Here is a 25,514-nt window from a genome sequence, read left to right on the forward strand (position 1 = left end):
ATCTTATTGTATGTTAAGTATCGAAATGAAAATATTACCAATGAATTTAAATATTGCTACCTGGAACTTCCCTAGATTTTTTCTAGAACTTAGATGCCGATGTTTCATAAGATCTTCGCCTTTCTTTTTTTTTTTTCTTTTTTTGTTCAATTAATTAAAAGACAAATACATAAAAATGATTAATAATGAAGAAAATATTTTTACATAACCTATTGTATTTTCTAATACTATAACAATTTGATTGTAACAAATCAATTATATATACATATACGGATTAATCTAGGCAGTTGTAAATCGATATCGTGAAATCTATACTTAATAGCAGTTTTCGTCAATATCAAACTACTGTTCATGCAGTTAATATCAAAAACTATTTTCAAAAAGAGAAAATGGCCAGGTGCAAGAAATATAAAGGAATATTTTATTAATCAACACGTATATTTAATAAAATTACGAGTATAATAATAATAGTAGCAATAAATAATAATAATAATAATAGTATAGTAGTAGTAATAAACTTAGAATAATAATAATAAGCTTTAGAACGGTTTTATTAAAATTACTAATCATCGCAAAAAGCGTAAGAACTAAGAACAAGCCGTGGGAAACTTTCACAATGTATACGATGTAATTGTCATTTGCGTGATGTAAGTGCCGCAACCACATTTGCGGGATAGTGTAAAACCATGGACATTGTAGAACCTACCGCAGTGTAAAGTTTATACAATTTCAAATAATTCCAACAAATACTACAACAGTTCGATTTGCATTTAATGCTGGATCTTTATGAAGCAGTATAATCAATTATAATCTTTTTTTTACGCAATTTTAAACTAAGTCTACCAATTAAATCGAAGAAATTGACATTACATCTTCTAGTAATGGCAAATAATGGTATAATAATTGTTTATTGCAACGTAATCGTCAATAAAAACATCACGGATCATGGTTGCTTATAGAAAATATAATCGTGTTTTAGAGGATAATAAAAGCGATGGTTCGGCTGAAATCGAGGGTGAGAATGAGAATGATGAAAATGAAGAAGCGGAAAAGATTCTTATCATAGATCCTGATAGCGATGTTCGTTTTTATTATTCCTTTACTACTAACTTCATCAATAACAACTTGAAAGTTTATAATGACATAATTTATATATATATATATATATGAAATGAAATTGATATATATATATATATATATATATATATATATATATATATATATGTATATATAATTACTTCATTAATGTTCTAGGAATTAGATTTCAATCATTCGAGACTAACAAAATTAGAAAATTTGGAACCATTGAGGAAGATACATAGATTGTGTTTTACGTGGAATCTGATAAAGAAAATTGAGAACCTTGATACACTTACAACTTTGGTCGAGTTAGAATTAAGAGATAATCAGATTGTTGTTATAGAGAACTTAGATGCTCTTGTAAATTTGAAGTATGTTACTACATTCCGTATAAGTAAAATAAAAGTTACATTTTCCTTTAGTAAATATAATAAATAGTAAATTTATCAAAATAATATCCTAAATTTCTTGGACATAAGCAAATATTGTATTTTCAGACTTTTAGATTTATCTTTTAATCGTATTAAGAAGATAGAAGGATTGGACAACCTATTGAATTTACAAAAATTATACCTGTCGTCAAATAAGATTCAGTGCATTGAGAATCTGTCACATCTAAAGAACCTTACAATCCTCGAGTTAGGTGACAACAAAATAAGAGAAATAATTAATCTTGAAGCGCTTGAAAATTTAACAAGTTTGTTCCTTGGTAAAAATAAAATAGCAAAGATAGAAAATTTGGGCTGTTTACAAAATCTTCAGTTATTAAGTCTTCAAAGCAATCGCATTATGGAAATAGAAAATTTAGACGAATTAAAGAATCTTGATCAGTTGTATTTATCTGAAAATGGAGTAACATGCATCCGAGGATTATCAAATTGTACAAAAGTAACAACTTTTGATCTAGCAAATAATAAAATAAAAAAGATTGAAAACATTGAACATCTTGAAGATTTAGAGGAGTTCTGGGTAAGAATATGATTAAGAGTTGTATATGCATATTTAAATACTATTCGATACTTAATGTATTTTCCAGATAAACAACAATGAAATTGAGGATTGGACTACTGTAGAAAATTTAGCAGTTAATAAGAAATTACAGACGGTGTATTTAGAGCATAATCCTATTGCCAAAGATCCAAATTACAGAAGAAAAATTAAACTGTTGCTGCCATGGCTCGTCCAATTAGATGCAACACTTTGCAGATAGACAATATTGTTCTGCAAAGTAGACCTCTTTGATAATTCTTGAAACTGTACCTATCGATACTGTTGCCTATCTCCTTCTAGTGTTACTTTAAAAAATTATGTATGTACAATTCTATCAATGAGAAGTATAAAATAATTATGTCTTTTTAACTAGAAATGCATTCCTCTTTTTACATTTTATTAGCAATCTTGTTGATATCACATTGTTAAACGACTGAAATTTGTCATTGCTTTCAACAAGAAAATAATATAAACGCTCAAGGATAATTGTTTTCATAATTTGTACAAAACCTTTCGAAGTAAAAATTTGGGAATAGCATCGTCTTTATACCTTCATATGATTATACAGTATAAATATTTTTCTTATTTTACTTAAATTGTGGGTACATTGACCTGTTCTATAATATTTAATATTTTGAGGAACTTCTCTATATTGTTCTCTTATTATCGAGAAAACTTTAATATGTCTTGATACAATAATTTTTAAAAATTGTACGGAACTTTAATTGGAAGATGTTCAATATATTTATACGAGAATAGTAGCATAAGCAATAGAAGGAATTATTGAACAGTAATTGTGTGAAGACATTGTTGAAACTAAATTGTTTTAAAACCACATACTTCAATTTCTACTTGTAATATATTCGTAACAGAATACTCAATGTATTTATTTCGTATTTCAGTGTATTGTAAGGTACATGACTACTGCAGAATCTTTACTACGTTAGAAAATTACAATTACATTCTCATTTGATTAACATTTTGGGCAACACACAGTACAGGACAAAAATAAGTGGATAAGGTAGGGGAAATAGGTATCAATGATGTTTCATTTCATACGGATTGTTTGCACAGAAATATAAACGTTAATTTCAATTATTTACCAACTAATGTAGCTTGATCAAACCTCATTGATAGTTCTACCGTCTGTCCATTTATTTTTGTCCCCAGCTGTATACCCTTTCATTAAATAACATAACATCTTTTACTGCAATTTGTACTGCTTATTGATATATACATGTGAAATATATTGAGATTATGTAAATACGTATTTATTAAGCGACTTACATTCATAAACATTATTATTATTTCCATCAAAAGTCTTGATCATCGTGGCAATTTTTACTTGAATAACAAATCGTTGCAACATTTATTGAAAATTATTTTACTGAATTCATGGATAGGACATTTCCACGAACTCTCGCAATAATTTAAATGATTTTACATTTAAAAAATTTGCGAACATGTACGAGCGCATAGAATAAATTAGATATGTAAAGAACAGAAAATTTTGCTAATTTTTATGAATCGTTACACTCTGATATATGTATAAATATGATACACACTAATGGTTCCATTAAGATCTAAGCATGTACAGAACTACGATATTGTTATTTAATTATTGTATTTAGATTTTCATTGTACGCTCATACATTCACTATACATATAATTTGAAATATATATATTTGAGTGATAATTACAAATGATAATAATTATGTATCAAAATAATTTTGGATGTCTACGAATTTCAGTACAGTTATTAATATTTAAGATATAATATATGCAAAAGAAATGTGATATATATTAATTTTGATTACATCCTGTTTCTTGCCCATATTATTACATTTATTCCATTCTAGACTTAAAAACTTGTAGAATTTAATTAGTACAACTGTTCCTAAAATTATTATTTTTAATGTAAATATATAAAATGAACTCGAAACATTATTGCCGGTCCAAGTTAAAATTGTAAATTGAATTTTTGTTCTTAAAAAAAAGAATTTTATAATATATTTTCTTATTTTTTTTTTTTTTTTTTTATAATACTTCTGTTAGATAAGCGACGAAAGGTACATTTAGATCATTCAATAGAATATAGACAACAATTAAGTTGATTGGTACTCTAACATCTAATTATTCGCATTCTTTTCATTCCTTGCCCACCCTTGTATTCCATTTGTATGTCATAGTGAAGGAAATGAAAAAAAGCATCGAATTTTGTTTCAGGACACAACTTTCATTTATAGCATTTATTTATGCTATGTGATAATTTTTGACCGGTGAATTTAAAAATTACCCCCAAATTCCTAGATCCAACATTGATCATTATTTATCTCATATCTTCCTTCCCATGTACACACGTACTATGCAGTGCTGACGACACAAGAGGCCACAGAAGCAAGGAAGTTACTGCTCTCTATCGTTCGCCGTTATGCGTTACTGTATTATTTTATTTGTGTATATATAGCAGTTTCGGCCAATACGCGTACTCATTCTCTTCTACGACTGTGTTGAAAATATCAGAAATAGCCAGATCCGTATTCCTTTATCGGTGAATCTGTCGATGTATGACGCCTTCATGGATTTTGACGAAACCTTTTTAATTACTTTGTTATCATGTAAATGTAGTATGTAACGAGAAAAATGATGAAAACGGGCAGTCAGGCCTCAATGACCTTGAAAAACATAAAATATCCTTCCAAGATTAAACTTCGCTCCGGGTTACCACTTTTTTTACAAGTTTTTTTTCGTATTTTCTGACAGTACTCGACGAATAGAGACGAAATATAATGGTTCTCGGTCTAGGCATAAATGTTTGAAACTTATTTAAAATTTCATACTCTGAGCCTACTGTATGGATTACACTGTTCTACGCATCAGATAGATTTTTACACTTTAAAGCGTTACTAACGATGGAGATAGGTGTTCTGGGGATTCCCGCGGTGAGATAATTCCTTTTAGCGACGCGATGTGCTTTCCCAATTCCTAATAACGGCGCTCCGATCGAGTTGTAAATACTAGAGTCACCTGTGGTACATCATTCTTCAAGTTTCAGTTTCCATCGTGTAGCGCGATCTCATGTTTTCAATTGAACTCTACTCTATTATGTAAATTTACATTTATATGACTAACAAACTTTTTTTTCTTTTTTTTTTTGTATGACATGAAATACTATATACTTATGATATACGATTGAATTGAATGTTCAACATGAAAGACAACGATATTTTCGTTTTTGCGAGACAGGCAGACGAATAGAGATGTCGCTGTTTCTGTGTGAGACATTCATAGCGTATCACGCGTGCGCAAAACATAAACATTTTTTTCTTCAATATTGATTTTTCACGACTTAGTTTTGGAATGATTACTTCTACGCTTTCGGCAGAACCAATTCTAGTATTAGCCGTGCTGGATAACATGGCAATACTACATCGGAAACCGTATCTCGTATTAGAGGAGACAGAGCCGACTCTAGAGTCGACTGTTGTTATATATATGGATGCCGGACTCCTGCATTGTTGCCATTCTTATCCTTAGCAGGCTAGTACTATAATCGGCCGTGTTTTCAATATATGAGTATTCAGGCCTGTTTATATGACCATTGCCAGAACTGCGTATATATATGACCGTGGTTCAATTACGGAACAATAACCGGACGATTTGTTAACAATATCAGGGAGTTCCCTCAGTTTCATATGAAAAACTATTCACCGATTTTTCATGAACTAAAAGTCGCAAAAGAGGAATATATTACTTACCGTCTTTGAAATTGTTATTACTTTTGGTAAGTTGCACTCATTTTACGATTATAATTTTTAAGTATTTTGACTCTCTTTATATATATATATATATATATATATATATATTATTTTTTAAGACTTTCTTTTTATTATCTAAGTTATGGAGACAGATATAAAGGAGTTTATACCAAGGCCTTATCAGATTGATCTATTTGAAACTGCATGTAAAGAAAATGTTATTATCTATTTACCAACGGGAGCTGGGAAAACATTTATTGCAGTTATGCTTATTAAAGAATTAAGTGCGGATATACGACGGTATGAGTCATAAATTACACATTTTTTTCAGTTATTTTCATACAGTGTATAATCATATTTTTACCTTATCAATATTTAAACATTGTGCTATGATTATTTATATTTAGGCCTTATGCTGAAGGTGGTAAACATACCATATTTATAGTGAATACAGTACCCTTGGTCATACAACAAAGTGATTATATTAAAAGATTAACTGGTTTGTCTTGTGGAACACTCAGTAGCGAGGAAGGAGTTGATTTTTGGCATGATGAAGAATGGAATGAACAGCTAAACCAACATGCGGTAATGGAAGTTAATCATAACATAGAAATATTGTTGCAAATATTGTTTTTATAACATTATACGAACTATAATATGAATTACATATCTAGTAAAATCTTAAAGAATGCTATATTATAGGTTTTAGTAATGACATCACAAGTCTTAGTAAATGCGCTTTGTCATGGATATATATTTTTGAATAGAATAAACCTGATTATATTCGATGAATGTCACAGAGCAGTAAATGATCATCCTATGCGACAAATTATGCAACTCTTTGAAAATTGTCCTAAAGAGGAACAACCAAGAGTATTAGGACTTTCAGCATCATTATTAAATGCTAATGTGAGGCTGGAAAAAGTACAATCAGTTATGCAGGTAAATTTCACATTATAATCACATTAAAGAAAAATTTTATTTTAATTAATATAACATATATAAATTTTACTATAGTCTTTGGAAGTTACATTTAACGCAAGAATAGCTACCGCGACTGTAGCCGATAAAAGTTATTATGCGTCACCAAATGAAGAAATTGTTCGATTTGACCAACATATTATAGATAATGTTGGGGAGTGTATAAATAATATTATTAAGGAAGTAGAATTAATCCTAAATTGCATAGTGTTGAAAGATAATCTGAAGTATAATGAATCAAGTGCAGAATTTAGACCAAAAACTACTAGTAAAAAGCTGAGTGGCATATTAAGAAACATTAAGTACCACTTTCTACGTACAGGTATTGTATAATATATAGTGCATAGGATATATGGTACACTCAAGAGCAAGAGGTTATTCTATATGCAAAACTAGGTCGAGGAGAAAATAAAGATTTTTGCCTTTTTTGTTTGTAGGTCTTGTTTTCAGGATAATTGAATTTGTACTTCATTACATAAAGTATATTTACATTCAGCTAATGTACGAATTTTGAAACTTAATTTTCTCAAAGACGAGATCTAAAACAGAAAAGGCATCTTTGTCAACCTTGCATTAGAATAATCTCCTGTCCACCTTAGGATATGTTGTATGCATACAAAATAGGATGCAGAATAATTTACAAAATTAATTATAAATAAATTTATATGTATTCTTCTCTGGTTTAGCAAATTTTATTTTTATATAGGAATTTATGGCGCAAGCAAATGTGTTTTACTTCATTTGATTCAATTAGAATATTTGAAAAAAAGTATAGATGACATGGTATGTAAATATTAAACATAAAGATAGAATATTAAATTTTGTTCGTTTATATTGTGTAATGTAATATGTAATATTTAGGAAACACTATATATTTTCGAATATCTTATAACAAAAGTAATTAACTGTAGAAAATTGTTGGAAGATAAAATGAAAGGGAGTACAGAAAGAGAGAGAATTTACAAGTGAGTTACTTCTATTTATGTTTATTGTATAATTCGTTGATATTGTTTTGAAACAATATTATGGAATTTCAGTTATTCATCCGACCAAATTCGAAAACTTCTCAAAGTATTAAAGGACTTTTATTATAACAAGCTTAAAGATCAGGTATTTTGCTGTATTATTTTCGTACAACGTCGATTCACTGCAAAAATATTATATCAGATATTAAAGGTAAAAAGTGATTTTTACGTTTATAATTTATATAGATTTATCTTTTTCCCATTATTTTGTAATTTGTGTTATTTTAGAGTATATCCATACACGACGCGGAATATAAATTCTTGCATCCAGAGTTTGTGATAGGTGTGTCCTGTAATCCTTTTAAAAATTCCAAAGAATTGCTATGTATATCAGAACGGAATAAGGAGGTTTTGCTCAGGTACAATATTTTATAATAATACAATCTACTATATACAAGCTTATTTATTCAATTTTAATATATTCAATTTTAAGTCAACGGATACATTAATACATCGCCGTTCGAGAAATACACAGTTCTCTAAACTTCTCCTTTTTTCCTTTTTTTTTCCTCTTTTTTTTTTCTTTTTTTAGATTTAGAAATGGTTTGTTAAATTGCATTGTTGCAACAGATGTTATAGATGAAGGTATAGATGTGCCGAAATGTTCATTAATCGTAAGGTACGATTTGCCAATGGATGTAAGAACATATATCCAAAGCAAAGGGAGAGCACGGCATGCATATAGTCAATATGTAGTATTGCTACAAAAAGATGACTCACAGTATCTACGACGACATAATGAATATAAAAAGATAGAACAACACTTGAAACAGGTGCCACTTTCTTAAATTTTATTCCTTGTCGCGTACATTTTCATACCGATTTTCTGTTTAATAAAATATACAATAAACTGTACAATCGATTCTTTTATGTTGTCAATGAATAGTAAATATCAGTAATGTTAGTAACGATCAATGATAGTCGAATGTATAAGCGGAAAAATTTTTTGCCGCCGACATTGATTAGCGATATTAAAAAAAAAAAAAAAAAAAACAAAAGAAAAAACCTTTTTTGCTGTTGATAATGACTATCGGTAAACGAAATTAAATCCTGGCCATGGATAATGGTTAATAGCTTGTTATACGGGGCAAACCTGTATGTACATATACATATATACATATAAATTTACTCACTTTTTATCTTCTAACTAGCTTCTAGTAGATAAAACTGATGAACGTAATGTACCAACTGAAAATGAAATACAAAGTGAATTATATCAACATGACATAGAACCATATCAGGTAATTAGTGACGATGGACAAGTATGTTGTATAACAGAGCAGATGGCAATTAATGTAATAAATCAATACTGTACATCTTTATTGAAATCAAAATTTGCGTGTTTATCACCTATTTGGACTTTACATAAAATTTCAAAAGATCATCCGCCAATGTATCAGGTATTAGGGGCTGAAATATTTTGAAATCCTTTTTCCTCTTGTGCAATGATTGTAATTTCCTTAAATACGTTTCAGGTTTCTCTTACATTACCATCTATATCTCCATTCAGAACTACCATTCTTGGTGATCCTATGATTTCTATCAGTAGTGCAAAGAGATCTGTTGCTATGAATATGTGTATAGAATTACATAAAATGGGAGAATTATCTGATAATTTGAAGCCAGTTACAATAGAAACACTTCAAAAGGACCTAAGTTATTTATTTCCAAATTGGGTTGATGAAGCTGATTCAGAAAGGAGTTCAATAGGAACATACAAGAAAAAGCGACACCATCCGTTACAGGTAAAATAAAACAAAAATTTATTATTTCATTGATGAAAATGTAGTAAATGTTGTTACTAAAAACCACCATTTATATGGTATAGTTCCCATCAGCTCTCTATGGTGCATTTCCTCTTCCACAAGAAATAGTGTATCTTCACATACTTCATACTACACCTAAGTATGCTGTACCACATCATGATAATCGCTATTTGACATTCTATAATTTGTTACATAATAGCGCAGGTTTTGGTATACTTTCTGCAAAACAAATGCCAGAGGTATAAATTTCGATTTGTTTTGTAATCTTCGTAACAAACATTTTATACACTTATACATTTACTTATACATCTTATATCCCTTATCGTAGATACCATCTTTTCCAATTTTTATGCGTGTTGGTGAACTAAATATTGATGTGAAAGTAAATCATGCACAGATGATTTTAAGCGAAGAAGAAGTTATATATTTAAAAAGGTTTCATACTTTAATATTTAGTGATATCGTGCCAGTTATAAAAACCTTTATGGTATTCGATAATTGTAATCGTGATAATTGCTTTTTAATTGTGCCAGGTAAATGAAATTTATGATTAAACGGGGACAGATTGGAAACCTTCGATTTCCGGAATTGCCGCTACGTGTTCCTTTATTTATTATTATCACTGCCATTCCGAAAGCTTTTCAATCTGCATTATGCCCCAAAATAATAATTCTATATAGATAATAAAGATATATCTATGTATTCTCTTTCTTACTATATAAGATATCGTTAATATTAGGCATTTTTTAATATCTTCTATTTTAGTGCTATTTTAAAATATAATTTTTTAGTTAACGAAGACTGGGACATAAATTGGGAAGTTACAAAGCAGTATAATTCTATTGAATATATATCACCGGCAATTCCATTCCGTTTTAAGAGTTCTGATTACGAACTGGCACTGGTTAAACCTAACTATAGAGCTGCAGACACATATATTGTTACCCAAGTATGTGATGATATCACGCCCAGTTCATGTTTTCCAACTGATCACTTTTCGACATATATTCATTATTATAAAGAAAAACACAGATTGGTAATAAGCAATTTAGAGCAGCCAATGTTGGAAGTGAAGTCAATATCAAGGGCAATAGATTATATAATGCCTAGGTAATACATAAATCTTTATGTACATATTTTAAATGAAACTAAATTTATAATTAAATTGTATCTTTCTGTACAGAGATAAGAGCACTGAATCAAAGAAAGAGCATTTAATTCCAGAATTATGCATTAGAATTAATTTTCCAGCCTTATATTGGCTCAAAGCAACAACTTTACCATCTATATTGCACAGAGTCTCACAGCTCTTAATTGCAGAAGATCTAAGATACATTATTGCTAAGGAAAGTAATTTAGGAACGTTATCAAGTAATACGAAATGGCCTTCATTAGTAATAACTAAGGAAGAAAGAGAAGACTCATTTGAGCCTTTATTAGAAGTTTCTACTACAGAAAATATTGATAATTTACATCCAGAACCAATTTCAAATGGATCAGAAGCAGATGGTTCGTGTACATATATATATATATATATATATATATATATATTTATTTATTTATTTGTTTATCCATATATATTATATCTCCTATACCTAATATAGTTTCTAGATACAGTCATTGCTTGTCATAAGACATTAAGCTTACAAATTTCTTTAAATTAAAAGCTGGAACCTAGAGTCTATATATCCTTAAAACATAGCTACCTAATCTATGGTAACAACATTCCTTTGGTTTTAGATCGCTATTCAGTTTCCCTACTAGTTGCTCGAAACTCTACTATACACACATCTCCCTCACTGATCTACCTCCTAGTAAATTTTTCATCCTTTCTCTAATTCTCCATCTCTTCTCTTACTCTTTCATAAATTCCCTCACAGAGCATGAAATGCAACAAAGATCCTCTTCATCTAGATTATACATTCGACACTTTTGGTTCTGTTCCTTTTTATGTTGTATTGCACTAACATTTCCATAAAAAAATCTTGCCCATTGTTGTCTTACTGCCCCTCCAACTCTGCTTTCGACTCTTAACACTTTCAAGCTTAACCTGTAATCACTGCAATATCTTGACCTGTCGGCTTTACTTCAATCCTCCTGAATGTTCTGCTCTATGCCTTCTCATATTCCATTTTTTAATTTACTTCCCAGATCTTTATACTCCTCTTCGAATGTTGACAACTTGCCTATTACCCCATCCCTAACCTCGTCGAAAGTTCCTCATAGTTTCTTACCCTAGTCGGAGGAACTGTTGTTGCTTATATTTCTCATTTCTTCCTTAAGGCAAATCCTGGGCCACCTGATTTCTCCCATCCTTATTGTGGTCAAGATGTATCTATTGACTCTCCTCCTGGCTTGTATGCCAAATCTTGTTCTGTTTGATCCTAACCTTCATATTTGATTCGGGGTATTTCTGTTTAATCCTATTGCCATTTTAACGTACATACTGTGCTCTCTCTCAGTGTAGTCCATTATTTGCCAACATATCCAAAAAGTGTATTTTTTCCCATGAGCTAATTTTTGCCCGTTTCCACATATCCGAAATAGCGTTGACAGCTTTCTGCTCTTTACCTGCCTATGCTCTTACATTCCGTCTGAAGTAATTGCCTGTCAAGAATCAAACGCCTAGATACTTCTAGTGGCCCGTTAATTCTAATTCTTTGCCCATTATTCTCTCCCATCTCTTTTCTCTAGCCCTCCTTCCTCTCTTGAACAACATCACTTTCGTCTTCTTTGCGTTCACTTCGAGATAGTTTTTCATTACGTATCTTCACAGCGATCCGAGCAACTGCCTGAGATTGTGACTTCCTTGTTGCGAATCACCACCGTTACCACATCGTTCGCAAACTTCAACGCAATCATCGTCTGCCCTACAAATACCGCCCCTCCCTCGATGCTATTCCTCGACCAACAGACTAATCTACTTTCAAATCTTCTACGAACAACGAAGATAATAGAGGACGAATGGAGCATTCCTGCCTGTTTTCTATGCATGACTCAAGACCATCTGCTAGGCCCGCAACTGGCAATCCTCTGTTTGTCATTTTCCTGTATATCTACTTGATCATAAAGAATATTTCTCCATTTGCCCTTATTCTCATCAGCTTATGTAGTAAAAGGTGTTTATCTACTGAATGCCGCTTTAAATTCGTTGAATATCGCATAGTCTTTCCTTTGTCTTTTATATGCAGGATGTTCCATCAAACTGTGCCATCTTTAATTATTCTCTCGTTTGTCCCGATGCAGAATAGTATTTCGGGAGAAAGTTATCGTATGTCAAGGGGGAAATTAGGTCTGAATAATAATATTTTTCGTATCGTGGCCAATACGAGTAAAAAAGAGTAATTAAGGGTTACAGGGCTAGGTGGGATACCATTTGTATATATATTGTTAATTTATTTTTACTTTATTTTTACTAAAAATAGTTCGTCTACGTAGATACTATATATTTTTATACATTAATAAAATATTATTATCTATTTTCATGTAATGTTAAATACAGAATTATATCACTATCCATGGTCAAAACATCAAGAACAACCAGATTTGGACAAGAATATCGAAGAAATTCAGCTAATTGAAATAGAGCACTATTGTCAATTTATGAATGAAACACAGGATCAAAATAATAGTTCAATCGTAATATTCTATATCTTTTATATACATACTATACATACGTTTTACTTTATATTTCTAAAAATTTGAGCAACATTTCCCTATGTATAATATTGTTATCTAACATTTATTTATAATATTCATAAAATTTATTATTTCACAGAAAAATTACAAAATTAATTTTCTGAACAAACCATCGGTACCAGTACCGACTTTGCAAATCTTGTCATTAAAATGTTCGTATGGCCCCAATCCTGGTCAGATCGTGTATGTAAGTATATTCTTAATTGTTTTTATTTTAATTGTAATCAGTTAATCTAGTCTGTTTATGAAAACAAATTTTTATAGGCATTAACTAAAACGGGACATGATGCGTTCAATTTAGAACGATTAGAAACTTTAGGAGATGCATATTTGAAATTTATTACATCATTATTTTTATACAGTGAGTTTCCAAAACATAGTGAAGGTTACTTAACCGCACTGAAAGGAAAAATTATTGGCAATCGTAATCTTTATTATTGTGGAGTCAAGAAAAACATTCCGGGATGCATGAAAGTTGACAGTTTTATACCTTTGAGTAATTTTATTGCACCAGCTTATACAGTATATAGGCAAGTTCAAGATGTGTTATTATATGCAAAGGTTTGTATTATTTGAATATTCCAAAACTGACTCATACACACAGCAAATTTTGTAATAATATAGATGATGTAAACTAATAAGCTGTAAAATTTAACGAAGTAAATTGATTAAATTTATTGAAAAAACAATTTCTGCGTAAGGTGTCGCCAAATGTTTTATATGAAATTGAAATACCTCGAGACGAGCAATTAAGTGGACATATAAGTGAAGCCACGAAAAGTGCAATACAAACAAAAATATTAGATTGGGAGACAGCAGAAGCACAAACTGGTATGGAACATTATCTTGGAATACAAACAGTTTCTGATAAAACAATAGCAGATTGTGTTGAAGCATTGATTGGTGTATATCTTAGAGTAAGTACAAAACAAAGTTTTATAATATTGTAATAATTTTTCTTTTTTCTTAATATGAATATTTTCATTTTTATAGAGTATGGGTATTAAAGATACTTTAATATTATTACAATGGTTTCAAATTTTACCATATAAAATTGATGCTAATGAATTATTGTTTGGTACCCCTCAGAATCCAATAATTTCTGAAGGGAACATAAATCATTTAATGCCTTGGGCTTCCAATATAGAAACAAAGCTTGGATACAGATTTAATAATAGAGGGTATTTACTGCAGGTAATTAACATTTTACAACAGCTGAGTGTTTTATTTTTGATGGATTGTTATATCGAGTTCTTTAATACTAAGATCTAGTTTGACAACTTAGTTTAACTAAAAAATATAACTTCCAAGTAAAACAGTTAAATGTTTTAGGCCTTTACACATCCTTCATATACACCGAATAATATGACTGAATGTTATCAAAGATTAGAATTTCTTGGTGATGCAATACTTGGTAACAGAATGTTTATGATTTTAAACCTTATTTTAAGCGTTTATTGATCAATAAAATATTAAATGAATATGCTTGATTTAACGTATAATTTCAGATTTCCTAATTACAAACTATATCTATGAAAGTTGTGGGAATTTAAACCCTGGTGCATTAACAGATCTAAGATCTGCTCTTGTTAATAATATTACTTTTGCATGCTTGACTGTAAGACATGGTTTACATATTGCTTTACTATCTTATGCACCAAAATTAAATAATATTATTGAACGATTTGTGAAATTTCAAGAAGAAAGAAATTATGCTGTGAATGACGAGGTATTTTACATTAATAAAGGAAACGTTAAATACATTTTGAATTATTTAAAAATATATATGTAAATATATTTCTACACTTGTATATAATATATTCTATATTTACAGCTTCTATGGATTTTATTAGAAGAAGACGAATGTAATATGGCTGAACATGTAGACGTTCCTAAAGTTCTAGGAGATATATTTGAATCTGTAATAGGTGCAATATATTTGGATAGTAATAAAAGTCTTACAGTAGTATGGAATATTGTATATTCCATTATGCATAAAGAAATCGGTGCGTATCTATGAAAATAACAACAGTTTTATAATGATATTAAAATTTTTAATAAACATTATTAGTTGTGGTAACGTATAATTTTTATTTAGACGAATTCAGCAAAAATATTCCAAAACAACCAATTCGCGTTTTATATGAAACTCACGGCGCACGCCCACAATTTCTGTAAGTATTATTAGTAACAATTAACATTTTCATCTTTGTTAAAATTACTTAACAATTATATATTTTCCCCAGGAAAGCAACTGTTATTGATAATACGAATATTGTCATGGTTCCTTTAAAAGTAACTATTGCTGGGAAAGTAAGACATTTTTACGGGTTCGGTGCTAATAAGAAACAAGCGAAGTGTGCTGCTGCAAAGCAAGCTTTAAAAAGCTTCTTGTGTAAGAAATAGATCAATATCATAAGACATTTTTTCATTCGTTCACCGATGGCTTTACCTACTTTCTTCTATCTACAATAAATAATATAATAGTAATACAATAAATACGATAATAAAAAAGATAATCGGTATTGCCTATTTACTTAATATAGTCATATTAGATTTACATGCAGTGTTTGCTGTTTTCGTTTTTCTGTTAAATTTAATATACGTAAATAATATCATGTTCAAAATATTATTCGTGATTGAAACATTTTTATGTTATTAAACCTTTTTACTAAAAAAGCAAAATTATAGTATAACTTTAGACTTTAGAAAGGTTTTTTAATAATGAAACAAATATTTATGTTACATAACACTTATTTGACATTAGTTAAATACAAAGTAATAGTAAGGTAATCATAATAATCATATAAAACAAAAGTTGGTCTCTAAAATCGTTGTCGTGATCTTGTTTCCTCCTTTCATCTCCCGTGCTACTCGGTCTGCCGTGAATCGAGTCCACGGCTGCATTAAACGGGGAGGGGGGGGGGGGCACAGACAGACAGAGAAAGGGGCAGATACGACCGGGTCTGGGTTATTTCTCCATGATAACGTTACACAAAAAATCCTAAGCAATCAATCAAAGCGCCTTACTGCGGTTAAATTGAACAATATTCATCGGTCGCTAAGAGCCTTACCCCTTTCGTAGGAGTTCCCAGACGTGTGTGTACGATCGTGGCCCAATCGACGGTCTTATAAAGTCTCGATATCTGCTACGTGGAATCGTCCGAAAGTTGAGTCGTGGAAAATCAACATGTATGACATCAAAGTTGTTGTTCTTGCATGACAGACAGAGATAAGTGAAGTGTGTCAGTCTCTGTCTGAGACATTTATAGCATGTCCCGCAAGAACAAGGACTTCGATGTCCTTCCATGTTGACTTTTCGCGATTCAATTTTTGGAGAGTATCTTCTATGCTTTCGGTATAATATATAAGTATCGAGACATATTTATTGGGTTGGTAACCAAGTGATTGTGGATTTTGTCATTACCACCTAATGATGCCAACCCAATATATGACTGTAGATTGGACCACAGTCTTTACATCAGAACACATCCACATCGTCCGAAGTTTCAGAAACAACTCCTTGACCTCGAATATTTCATCGATATTACCGAGGATCGATCCTCTTCTTCCTATGCCGTCACATACTTGCAACATATCATGGCCCTACCGTTAATTGTTTAAATATTTGCAGTAAAGGAAGCCATTGCTGTTGGGAAAAGCGTGTTTCATGAAAGTCGTTGCACACCTATCCAAAGAAATTGCATGTTTCGTAACCAACATTTGAACAAGCGCTGACCGAAACACCACAATTACAATACAGATGCTGTACCAAGAAGCGGTTTCACGCGGGCATATATAAAAACCTATAAAGTTAGGGGGCTGCCCTGTTTAGTTCCTCTGCAGATCAATAATATAACGATAACGACTTTGTCGACCGTTCACCAAAAACGTTGATCTCATGGTGTCACTAGTAGCGGCAATTTGAAAATTTATACAATTTATACAATTAATAAGATTGCTTTTTCAGAAAATACTGTATAATTTTCTGAGCGAAGTAAATGTGAATCACTTTCTTGATCTATTTAAATAATTACCACGTGCATCTGTATACAACCATCGATTCAAATCATTCATCGATTATACATAATTAAACATACTTAAAATGGCGTCCAAGTAAATCGTACGCTATGCACAAATTTTATACATGCATAATTTTTAAAACAGATCTCTTCGCCTTAAAATTTGTATTTCTGAATTCTACTCGAAAACTACTTGAAAACTATCATACCATATGAGAATAGGTTATAAATTTGGTGTGCTCAAAAAAGCTCAAAAAGGATCATTTTATCGACAAAATGAAAATAAACATTCAAATACATGTAAAAACTTGTACAACATACCAAAATACAAAATATTGTAAATTTAGACAATATTTATTGGTGGGGTGCTATAATCGTTACATCTTTACTTCAAATTAATCACGACAATGTATAGGTACAATAAAATAAATTCAGTACAAGTGTACAAAGAAGCAGTTATGTGTATATCAAAAAAGAGAAACATATGTACAATCAAAATATCAAATTAAATCAAATCAAACTTCTATAAACATTAAATAAATAGACTTTCACTCTAATCGCAAGTATATGCTATTAAACATAATCTTTTAAATTATTTACTTCTTAATAGTTGCTGTATTTAATTTAATCAAATATTTACCTTACTCTGAATTTTGAAATCGATTTGAATTCTTTGAAATTCTTCGAAATTCTTAAATTCTTTGAATTAGCTTAGCGGAAATATTATGTCTCAAAGAAAATCGTTCAGACTTCATTGTGTGATAATCAAAATACAAAAATCAAAGCAAAATTTGTAAAATTAATTACAAATCAATCGCCATTATAGCTGATACACACACACACACACACACACATTTTGACCTATTCAAAATGATACGATCTATGTATTTTAAGAACTATCATTTTGTATCTTGCATTTAAATGAATTTGACATTTTCGTAAATATCACGTTGATCGAATTTGGTGAGTTCTCATGTCGACATGGTAACAAAACAAACGTAATATTTACAAAGCGATTGGATGCACGGTGTGAAATGAAATTCTCGGTCAAGCTCTGAAATCATCATATATCTTGTATTAAAATATTTCTTTATCTTCACCAGATTTTATCCCGCATTTCTACGTCACTGAAAAGCTCCGATATTTCCAATAGAAATGTAATCATAGTTGTTAAAACGATGCAGTCACAGTTGCACAGTGTACAATAGCATATATGCGACAAAAGTAAACTCGACTTCTGATTGGTAAAAGCGGGATAAACGCAGAACGCGATTGGCCGGCATGATAATCTAGGTTATAGCTAGTGAAGCACGCATGAATTTAGTGTGACGTCACCATCCGTACTCGCAATCGGCCATTTTGTGAGTGTGTGCTGGATCGAGATATTTGTGTTAAGAAGCTTTTCCAGTAAAACCGAATGATTTAGTTTACGGGACTGACTCGCTTTACTTTTATTACATGTGCTAAGAGTGCGGGCTATCCGTAGACTTCATACGTAGATTTGTACGATGGAGGAAAAGGCGTCGTTGAAGGAACTCGATCAGTGGATAGAACAATTAAATAACTGCCAACAACTAACAGAAAGCCAAGTAAAATCTCTGTGCGAGAAGGTACACATACACTTTTCCTCATCCATAAAAAATTATCACCACGTCGATTCTTTCAGTGTATCTTCTTTATTGAGATATCTCTTGTTTGGCTCACAATTAATTTTGTTACGCTGTTTTACGCTCGTTTATTCGTATTCTACTGATCACCACCGAGAGCATAATTTGACGTGTCATTACAAATTTCATTACAATACATTTGAATATGTTTTATATACAGAAATAATATTATCGATAGTGTATTTCGCAATTTCGACAAATTCAGTCTTGATAGATATTATTTAAAATTACGATCAGACACTCCAAAAACCACCGTGTTCGTTGCTATTTGGATTTACACTGCAACTTGTTCAAACCAAGCAAGCTTGCCGAATCAACCCACGATTCTATTTTTACTTCCCGAATGAGATCTCTTGCAGCGTGTAAAGAGCACTTTAATTTTCATGCTTCAACGCTCGAAACACCTGTGATATGTCGAAATTATCTTATTTGATTGTATTCGTCCTCGAGATGTTTGTATATGTAATACTTGCTCATGCATAATGCTTAAAAGATGTTTAATCATTATGCTTGGAAACATTTAATAATAATTATTTGAAATACAACAATATGTATTGTTATAGACAAGAAATGTGTCATATTTATCTGTGTGTTTGCAAATTAATATTAATATAGGATATTTATAGATTATAAATTTGCTTCATATGTTATAATAAATAAGTAATTTGCCATAAATGCTTTTCTATATGGAAGAAAATAAAAAGTATAAGTTGTATACTTATACTATCATTTCTTAATCAGCTGTATTATCTAATCTATCATATTATCACTATTGTTCCTAAATATATTTTTACTATCTTTTATGTAAATTATATTAATGTTATTACTAGACTGTGGAATTTTATGCATTTATGAATGTAATATGTAAAAATATAAAAAATATCTGAAGTAGTCAATAGTAAAGTATAATTAGTAGGAAAAATAAATCCCTATTTAGGTTTCACTTAGTTGACTATTAGCATTAAATATTTGTAGTTTATTAATTCATTGTATTACTATTCTTGTATTACTAATTTGTTCTATATGTTAATGGAGCTTAACAGTAACGTAGAAATTAATTTCTTACTGGAAATTTGCAATATTTTGAAAAATGTCTTTGTTTTATTTGTTGTAAATAAACTCTTGTCTGTATGTCCGTCTGTCTGTCTGTCTGTCTGTCTGACCGCGCGCGCGCGCGCGCGCTCGCGTGTGTGTGTGTCTAACTTTATATAAAGTGTATTCAAAATAGAGAACTCATTGCAATATTTGAAATGTAAAACAGATTTTTATATATTTGGATTCTGTTTCTTTAACACATTCGAAGCAAATAGCTCACATGTGCATCCTCAGAGTTCTAGCAAAGGAACCCGAATGTTACGTCTATGAGTTTTTAAATGCTTAGTGTCAATATGTCAATTGCATTCATAAAATTATGAACTTGCATAAATATTTCCAGTCTAGTTATAAATCTGTTTCATTAACTCATTGAGGACTATGCAGTGAAATAATGTGTAAATGTTATGTAAATGCAACATTATCACAAAACCCTAATTAAGTAAGTTATTGTTTATAAATTTAAAAAAAATCCATTGAAATAATAGGTATATCACAGAATCCCATTGTATGAATTGGAAATACAAAAACAGTAATTTTAATAAGATAATACATCGTAAAATATTCCAATTTTTTTTAATTTCATAAAATTATAGGTATCTGTATGAAACAAGAAGTAGTAATAAAACAGATATTGAGCAGATTCTTGAAGTTCCTTTACATAATTGCAACATGGATTCAATAAAATTTAGTAATGTAAATTAAAAAGAAACGTTGGATGAAATGTTGCATTAACGCAACTTTGATCGTTAATGAGTTAATGTTATTGTTATTATAATATTGTAAATGTGGTTGGATAGCTAATTATAAATTATTTCTTTTATTTTCTAAATTAACCAATTATGTATTTATATATCTTTATATTGCTTTAACATTTTTAGATAATAATAAATAATATCAGGGAATTAATATATGTTTGTAGGCAAAAGAAATTTTAGCTAAAGAATCTAACGTACAAGAAGTAAAATGTCCTGTAACGGTATGTGGAGATGTACATGGACAATTCCATGATTTAATGGAATTGTTCAGAATAGGAGGCAAGTCTCCAGATACAAATTACCTTTTTATGGGTGACTATGTAGACCGTGGTTATTATTCTGTTGAAACTGTTACCTTACTTGTTGCGCTCAAGGTAAAATTCTTTTAAACAGATATATATGCAAATTGAATATACAGATATAGAACTGCCTGTTTTCCTTTATATACACTATTTTTCCTTTGTAATATATATAAAATCTTGTTTTCATAGGTCAGATATAGAGAAAGAATAACTATTTTAAGAGGTAATCATGAATCAAGGCAAATCACACAGGTATATGGGTTTTATGACGAATGTTTACGTAAATATGGCAATGCTAATGTATGGAAGTTCTTCACGGATCTATTTGATTATTTACCATTAACTGCTCTGGTAGATGGTCAAATATTTTGTTTACACGGTGGTTTATCACCTTCGATCGATACTTTAGATCATATACGTGCTCTAGACCGTCTTCAGGAAGTACCACACGAAGTCAGTATTTATAGTTGATTTTCTAAATTTGTAAAGGAAGAATGGAAGATATGTAAAATATTATTCATATTACTTTAGGGACCCATGTGTGATCTTTTGTGGTCTGATCCAGATGATAGAGGAGGATGGGGTATTTCTCCTCGAGGAGCAGGGTATACTTTCGGACAAGATATTTCGGAAACTTTTAATCATTCTAATGGCCTGACATTAGTATCACGAGCACATCAATTAGTTATGGAGGGTTATAATTGGTATATTTATTGGAAATGTTTACTTATGATTTAATTTGTACTGTATTTGTGTATTAATATTATGGTATTATTATCATAAAATTTTCTATCCCATACATATATATATATATATATATATTTCATTGCAGGTGTCATGATCGTAATGTTGTAACTATATTCTCAGCTCCCAATTACTGCTATCGTTGTGGAAATCAAGCTGCGATTATGGAATTAGATGACGCTTTAAAATATTCATTGTAAGTATAATGATTTCATATTAAATGAAATGATTGGTGAGCAAAAATATTGATATGAATTATTTTTTATTCATTTTCGTACAATGTTTTGTATTTTACAGCCTTCAATTTGATCCAGCTCCAAGGCGCGGTGAGCCACATGTTACTAGGCGGACACCAGATTATTTCTTGTAAACAATCAAAACCCCTGAGTTATCTATTAAGGTAGGGGTACAGAAATGATTCAGGCTTCATAGCAATGCCACTGAACATAATTTATGATAGAACATCAATAAAGTGTGAGGCTGCAGCTATCCTTACACATTACATTATAGTCTCAAGTATTATATCATGACTCTTTGTGGTGTCTTGTTGAGAGATGGCACACAGCCGAGTATTTTGCGTGTGTCCCACACCATTCATGTAGACACAACATTAAATGTATACAAATAGAAAAAAAAACAAACAAACAATAATGTACACACGTACCAATTAAAATTCACGTATCACATTGAGTTCTACAACTTTCATTGTATTGCTTGTATTTTTATTATCAAGAAACAAAACAGAAGAAATGAACATAATAAGTAGTGCGAATAAAAAACTGTGCATGGTATTGTTTGAAACCTTGAAGAAATATTAATTTATTGAAAAACTGTTTATACGAACAAAATTATTTGTTGTGTGAACTGAATAGAAATAATGTTGTTTAAGGTTTCAAAAAGTGTACCAAAATAATAATAGTTTATATTTAAGAGAGTGTCACATAATTGCTAGTGTGAATGGAGCATGAAATGTTCCACTTGAAGGAAATATACAAAGGGTTGATGCAACAGTAAATTTGGCATATACAGGTCGTGCCATATAAACAATTGAATAAATTCTCTAGTGAATTTTGTTAATGATTGTAACGTAGCATTATACATATTAATTAATCACAATCGTCGCAGCCAATAATTTTGCCTATAATATTGACATTGTTTTATTAAGTAAATCAAAATATAATTTGTATAAGCCTTATTTTTATAATTATCTTACAAAATAATTTAGTGCAAGTCCATCAGTCATGTTTATTCCATAGCATTTATTTTATTTTAGTTACGCTCATTGCTGTTTTTATTTTTCAAACCTTGCCTAAATATGATTTTTAAACATTAATATTAAATACAAATGTCGTCGGTTATCTCATGTTTTATAATTTAAGGATTAAAAAAACTTTTGCATCAATCCTGTCAAGACTTCCTAAGTGAAACACACACTTTATACTGAATGAATTCATGCATTCACAATCATTAAATTGAAAGTTAATTGCTTATGAACCTACCGACAACTTTTTTACTAATTAATAGATATAAAATAATGCTTCTGGTAAATAAACATGTGTAATGCAAGTTTAATGAATTTAATGTGTTGTCAAATCATTCATACTCGTCAATACACAAGCATTGTATACATGAGCATTGAATGTATTCATGGAATACATAGTTCATAGAATTAAACATGTAATTTGAACATATGCATAATGAAACGATACAGTAGTAACAATAAAGAGAAAAGAAAAAAAAACGAAAAATGTATAGGTGCACACTATAGCAATTTACTAAGACTGTAAATGTAAAAGAAAATAGCACAGAAACCATAACATTGTGGATACAGTAACTTTTTCTGCATTGATGCAGGGCTGAGCATTTTTTCATTTTTGTTTTATATATTATATATTACACGTATTTTCTGGGTTATAAAAGAAATAAAGGTAAAATTTCCTATATATAGAACAAAAAATTATGGTATTATATAACAACAGATGAAGCAGGTTGAGTTAATTAGAAGCACGTCTTTTAGTAAAATCAATAATAGATCTTAGAGCTTGTATAGTTAATTTTGTATTTGCTCTATTTATTTTCTTTTTAAAGTATTTCATATAAGACATAAATTTCAATATCAAATAAACTCTTATACGTTATCAATTCTTAAAGATTCAATACTTCAAAACATTATTATTTCTTTATTTGTCAAATTTTACTTTAGATAATGTGATAAAAACACTTATTTTTAAGTGTAAAAGTCATAAATCCGGTTATTTCTGTTTCACTTTAATTTTGGTATTGAATATCAATATTTTATGTACTTACATGCAGATTTTTACAAAGTGATCATAGATTAAACCAAGCTAAAAATGAGTATGCTTTTATCAAAAACTGATTGATCACCGATGCACACGCAGAAATTCAAATTAAAACAAAACGCTTCAAACTTATCTGTTATGTATATAAATTCAGGGCAAAAATAATCAGTTTATAGCTGTATATAATTATTATATATCACATACAGACTACATTGTATATATCAATTTGAAGTAACATCTTTTACAATATTTTTTGGGACATTTTATATCAATCATAAGAAATACTTCAAGCAATTGCGAGTTATGTGTGTGCACTTGGTTTTTATCTTTCGGCATGCGTCCCTGGTTTTAGACTTTGTGTATCTTGAACACATTAAGTTACAAATTTTAAACTGGCTTGCTGAAGCAAAGTAAACAGTATGCCTTGAACTGATATTATGTCGTCTCATTATAAACAGAAGCTAGATAAATAAAGAAATGTTATCATATTTAGAGAGTCTTATATCATTTTTACACATTGAACTACTGTAATGCAAGACATGATATGAGCAAAACTAATTACTGGTCTTAAGACTAATACATAAATAATTATTCGCATGTATTTTAACATATAAAAACTTTAAAAGTAAATTTCTATAGAAATAGGTAAATTTTTATGATTAAAGTCATATTTATAAATTACATAATCCTAGTGATACTTTAAGTACATGTACAGAAAAACATTTATTACAAGACACTCAATTGAAAAATAAATATTTCAAGTTAAACCAGCAATAAGCAAAATTATTTATTAAAGTGCATAGTTTACTAACTAAAAATATTCAAATGTATTACTGATAATGAGACATTAAGTTTAAAGTATGACAAATTGCTATACAGAGCGTTCTGAAATTAATTAGCGTATAATTCATACAGTGTATTCAGGAAATTAAATAAATAAAAAGGATTCATACATAAATCTATATTCAAAATTGTTTTCTTAATACACTACATGTCCCGTTTTGAAGAAAGTTTTATCAAGATATTTAATCGAAGGGGAACAATATTTGTAGTGATTTCCAGATATTTTAATCACGCTTTATACGTATCTACTTAATTTGAGCAGTGTAACAAAAAACATTTTTTCTTGTTTTAAGATAATTTTTAATGAAGCATGTTAAAAAGTTATGACATAAAAATTGATTGGATAAAATTGTATAGTAACATATCACTGTAGAATTATTAATTGATAAATTAGTCAACAATGACAGTCATTGTTATCAGTTATTATTCATGTGAAATTAATTTAGCAAACAAAGAAATATTTAAAATTTTACATGAACTTTCTTAT

General features: G+C 29.9%; 3 protein-coding genes and 3 long non-coding RNA genes across 7 annotated transcripts; 3 read left to right on the top strand and 3 right to left on the bottom strand.

Annotated features, from left to right (window-relative positions):
* Nucleotides 1–438: 438 nt before the first annotated feature.
* LOC122566580 (protein phosphatase 1 regulatory subunit 7) lies at nucleotides 439–2,446 on the top strand. Of its 2 annotated transcripts, XM_043724052.1 has the most exons (5): nucleotides 439–894; nucleotides 980–1,080; nucleotides 1,255–1,451; nucleotides 1,578–2,049; nucleotides 2,117–2,446. In XM_043724052.1, exons 1-5 carry the CDS (start codon nucleotides 882–884, stop codon nucleotides 2,288–2,290), a joined length of 957 nt encoding a protein of 318 aa, XP_043579987.1. In that variant the 5' UTR covers nucleotides 439–881; the 3' UTR covers nucleotides 2,291–2,446. The 2 variants fall into 2 exon arrangements, with proteins under 2 accessions (XP_043579987.1, XP_043579988.1); XM_043724053.1 differs by lacking the exon at nucleotides 980–1,080.
* A 509-nt stretch (nucleotides 2,447–2,955) lies between these two features.
* On the bottom strand, nucleotides 2,956–5,518 carry LOC122566588. Its single transcript, XR_006316565.1, has 2 exons — nucleotides 4,982–5,518; nucleotides 2,956–4,871 (listed from the first exon to the last, which is right to left on the bottom strand). It is a non-coding gene; the product is annotated as an uncharacterized LOC122566588 (long non-coding RNA).
* Nucleotides 5,519–5,707: 189 nt separating this feature from the next.
* LOC122566574 (endoribonuclease Dicer) lies at nucleotides 5,708–15,818 on the top strand. The gene is made up of 26 exons (XM_043724036.1): nucleotides 5,708–5,854; nucleotides 5,948–6,128; nucleotides 6,236–6,413; nucleotides 6,531–6,770; nucleotides 6,846–7,131; nucleotides 7,516–7,592; nucleotides 7,671–7,774; nucleotides 7,847–7,985; nucleotides 8,063–8,193; nucleotides 8,367–8,607; nucleotides 8,986–9,234; nucleotides 9,310–9,579; nucleotides 9,663–9,839; nucleotides 9,929–10,133; nucleotides 10,392–10,710; nucleotides 10,784–11,109; nucleotides 13,103–13,239; nucleotides 13,379–13,486; nucleotides 13,564–13,860; nucleotides 14,001–14,216; nucleotides 14,293–14,493; nucleotides 14,632–14,713; nucleotides 14,808–15,028; nucleotides 15,134–15,305; nucleotides 15,398–15,473; nucleotides 15,546–15,818. The coding sequence occupies exons 2-26, from the start codon at nucleotides 5,971–5,973 to the stop codon at nucleotides 15,703–15,705; spliced, it is 4,770 nt and encodes a 1,589-aa protein (XP_043579971.1). The 5' UTR covers nucleotides 5,708–5,854; nucleotides 5,948–5,970; the 3' UTR covers nucleotides 15,706–15,818.
* Nucleotides 9,574–13,096, bottom strand: LOC122566586. Its single transcript, XR_006316563.1, has 2 exons — nucleotides 11,835–13,096; nucleotides 9,574–9,819 (listed from the first exon to the last, which is right to left on the bottom strand). It is a non-coding gene; the product is annotated as an uncharacterized LOC122566586 (long non-coding RNA).
* A 217-nt stretch (nucleotides 15,819–16,035) lies between the features above and the next one.
* Nucleotides 16,036–16,926, bottom strand: LOC122566587. The gene is made up of 2 exons (XR_006316564.1): nucleotides 16,374–16,926; nucleotides 16,036–16,303 (listed from the first exon to the last, which is right to left on the bottom strand). It is a non-coding gene; the product is annotated as an uncharacterized LOC122566587 (long non-coding RNA).
* A 1,732-nt stretch (nucleotides 16,927–18,658) lies between these two features.
* LOC122566583 (serine/threonine-protein phosphatase 2A catalytic subunit alpha isoform) lies at nucleotides 18,659–25,148 on the top strand. The gene is made up of 6 exons (XM_043724057.1): nucleotides 18,659–18,931; nucleotides 21,003–21,212; nucleotides 21,330–21,593; nucleotides 21,672–21,844; nucleotides 21,973–22,080; nucleotides 22,182–25,148. Exons 1-6 carry the CDS (start codon nucleotides 18,830–18,832, stop codon nucleotides 22,252–22,254), a joined length of 930 nt encoding a protein of 309 aa, XP_043579992.1. The 5' UTR covers nucleotides 18,659–18,829; the 3' UTR covers nucleotides 22,255–25,148.
* Nucleotides 25,149–25,514: the final 366 nt, after the last annotated feature.

This window comes from Bombus pyrosoma, linkage group LG4 (assembly GCF_014825855.1).
Source record: "Bombus pyrosoma isolate SC7728 linkage group LG4, ASM1482585v1, whole genome shotgun sequence".
Taxonomy (NCBI): Eukaryota; Metazoa; Arthropoda; class Insecta; order Hymenoptera; family Apidae; genus Bombus; species Bombus pyrosoma.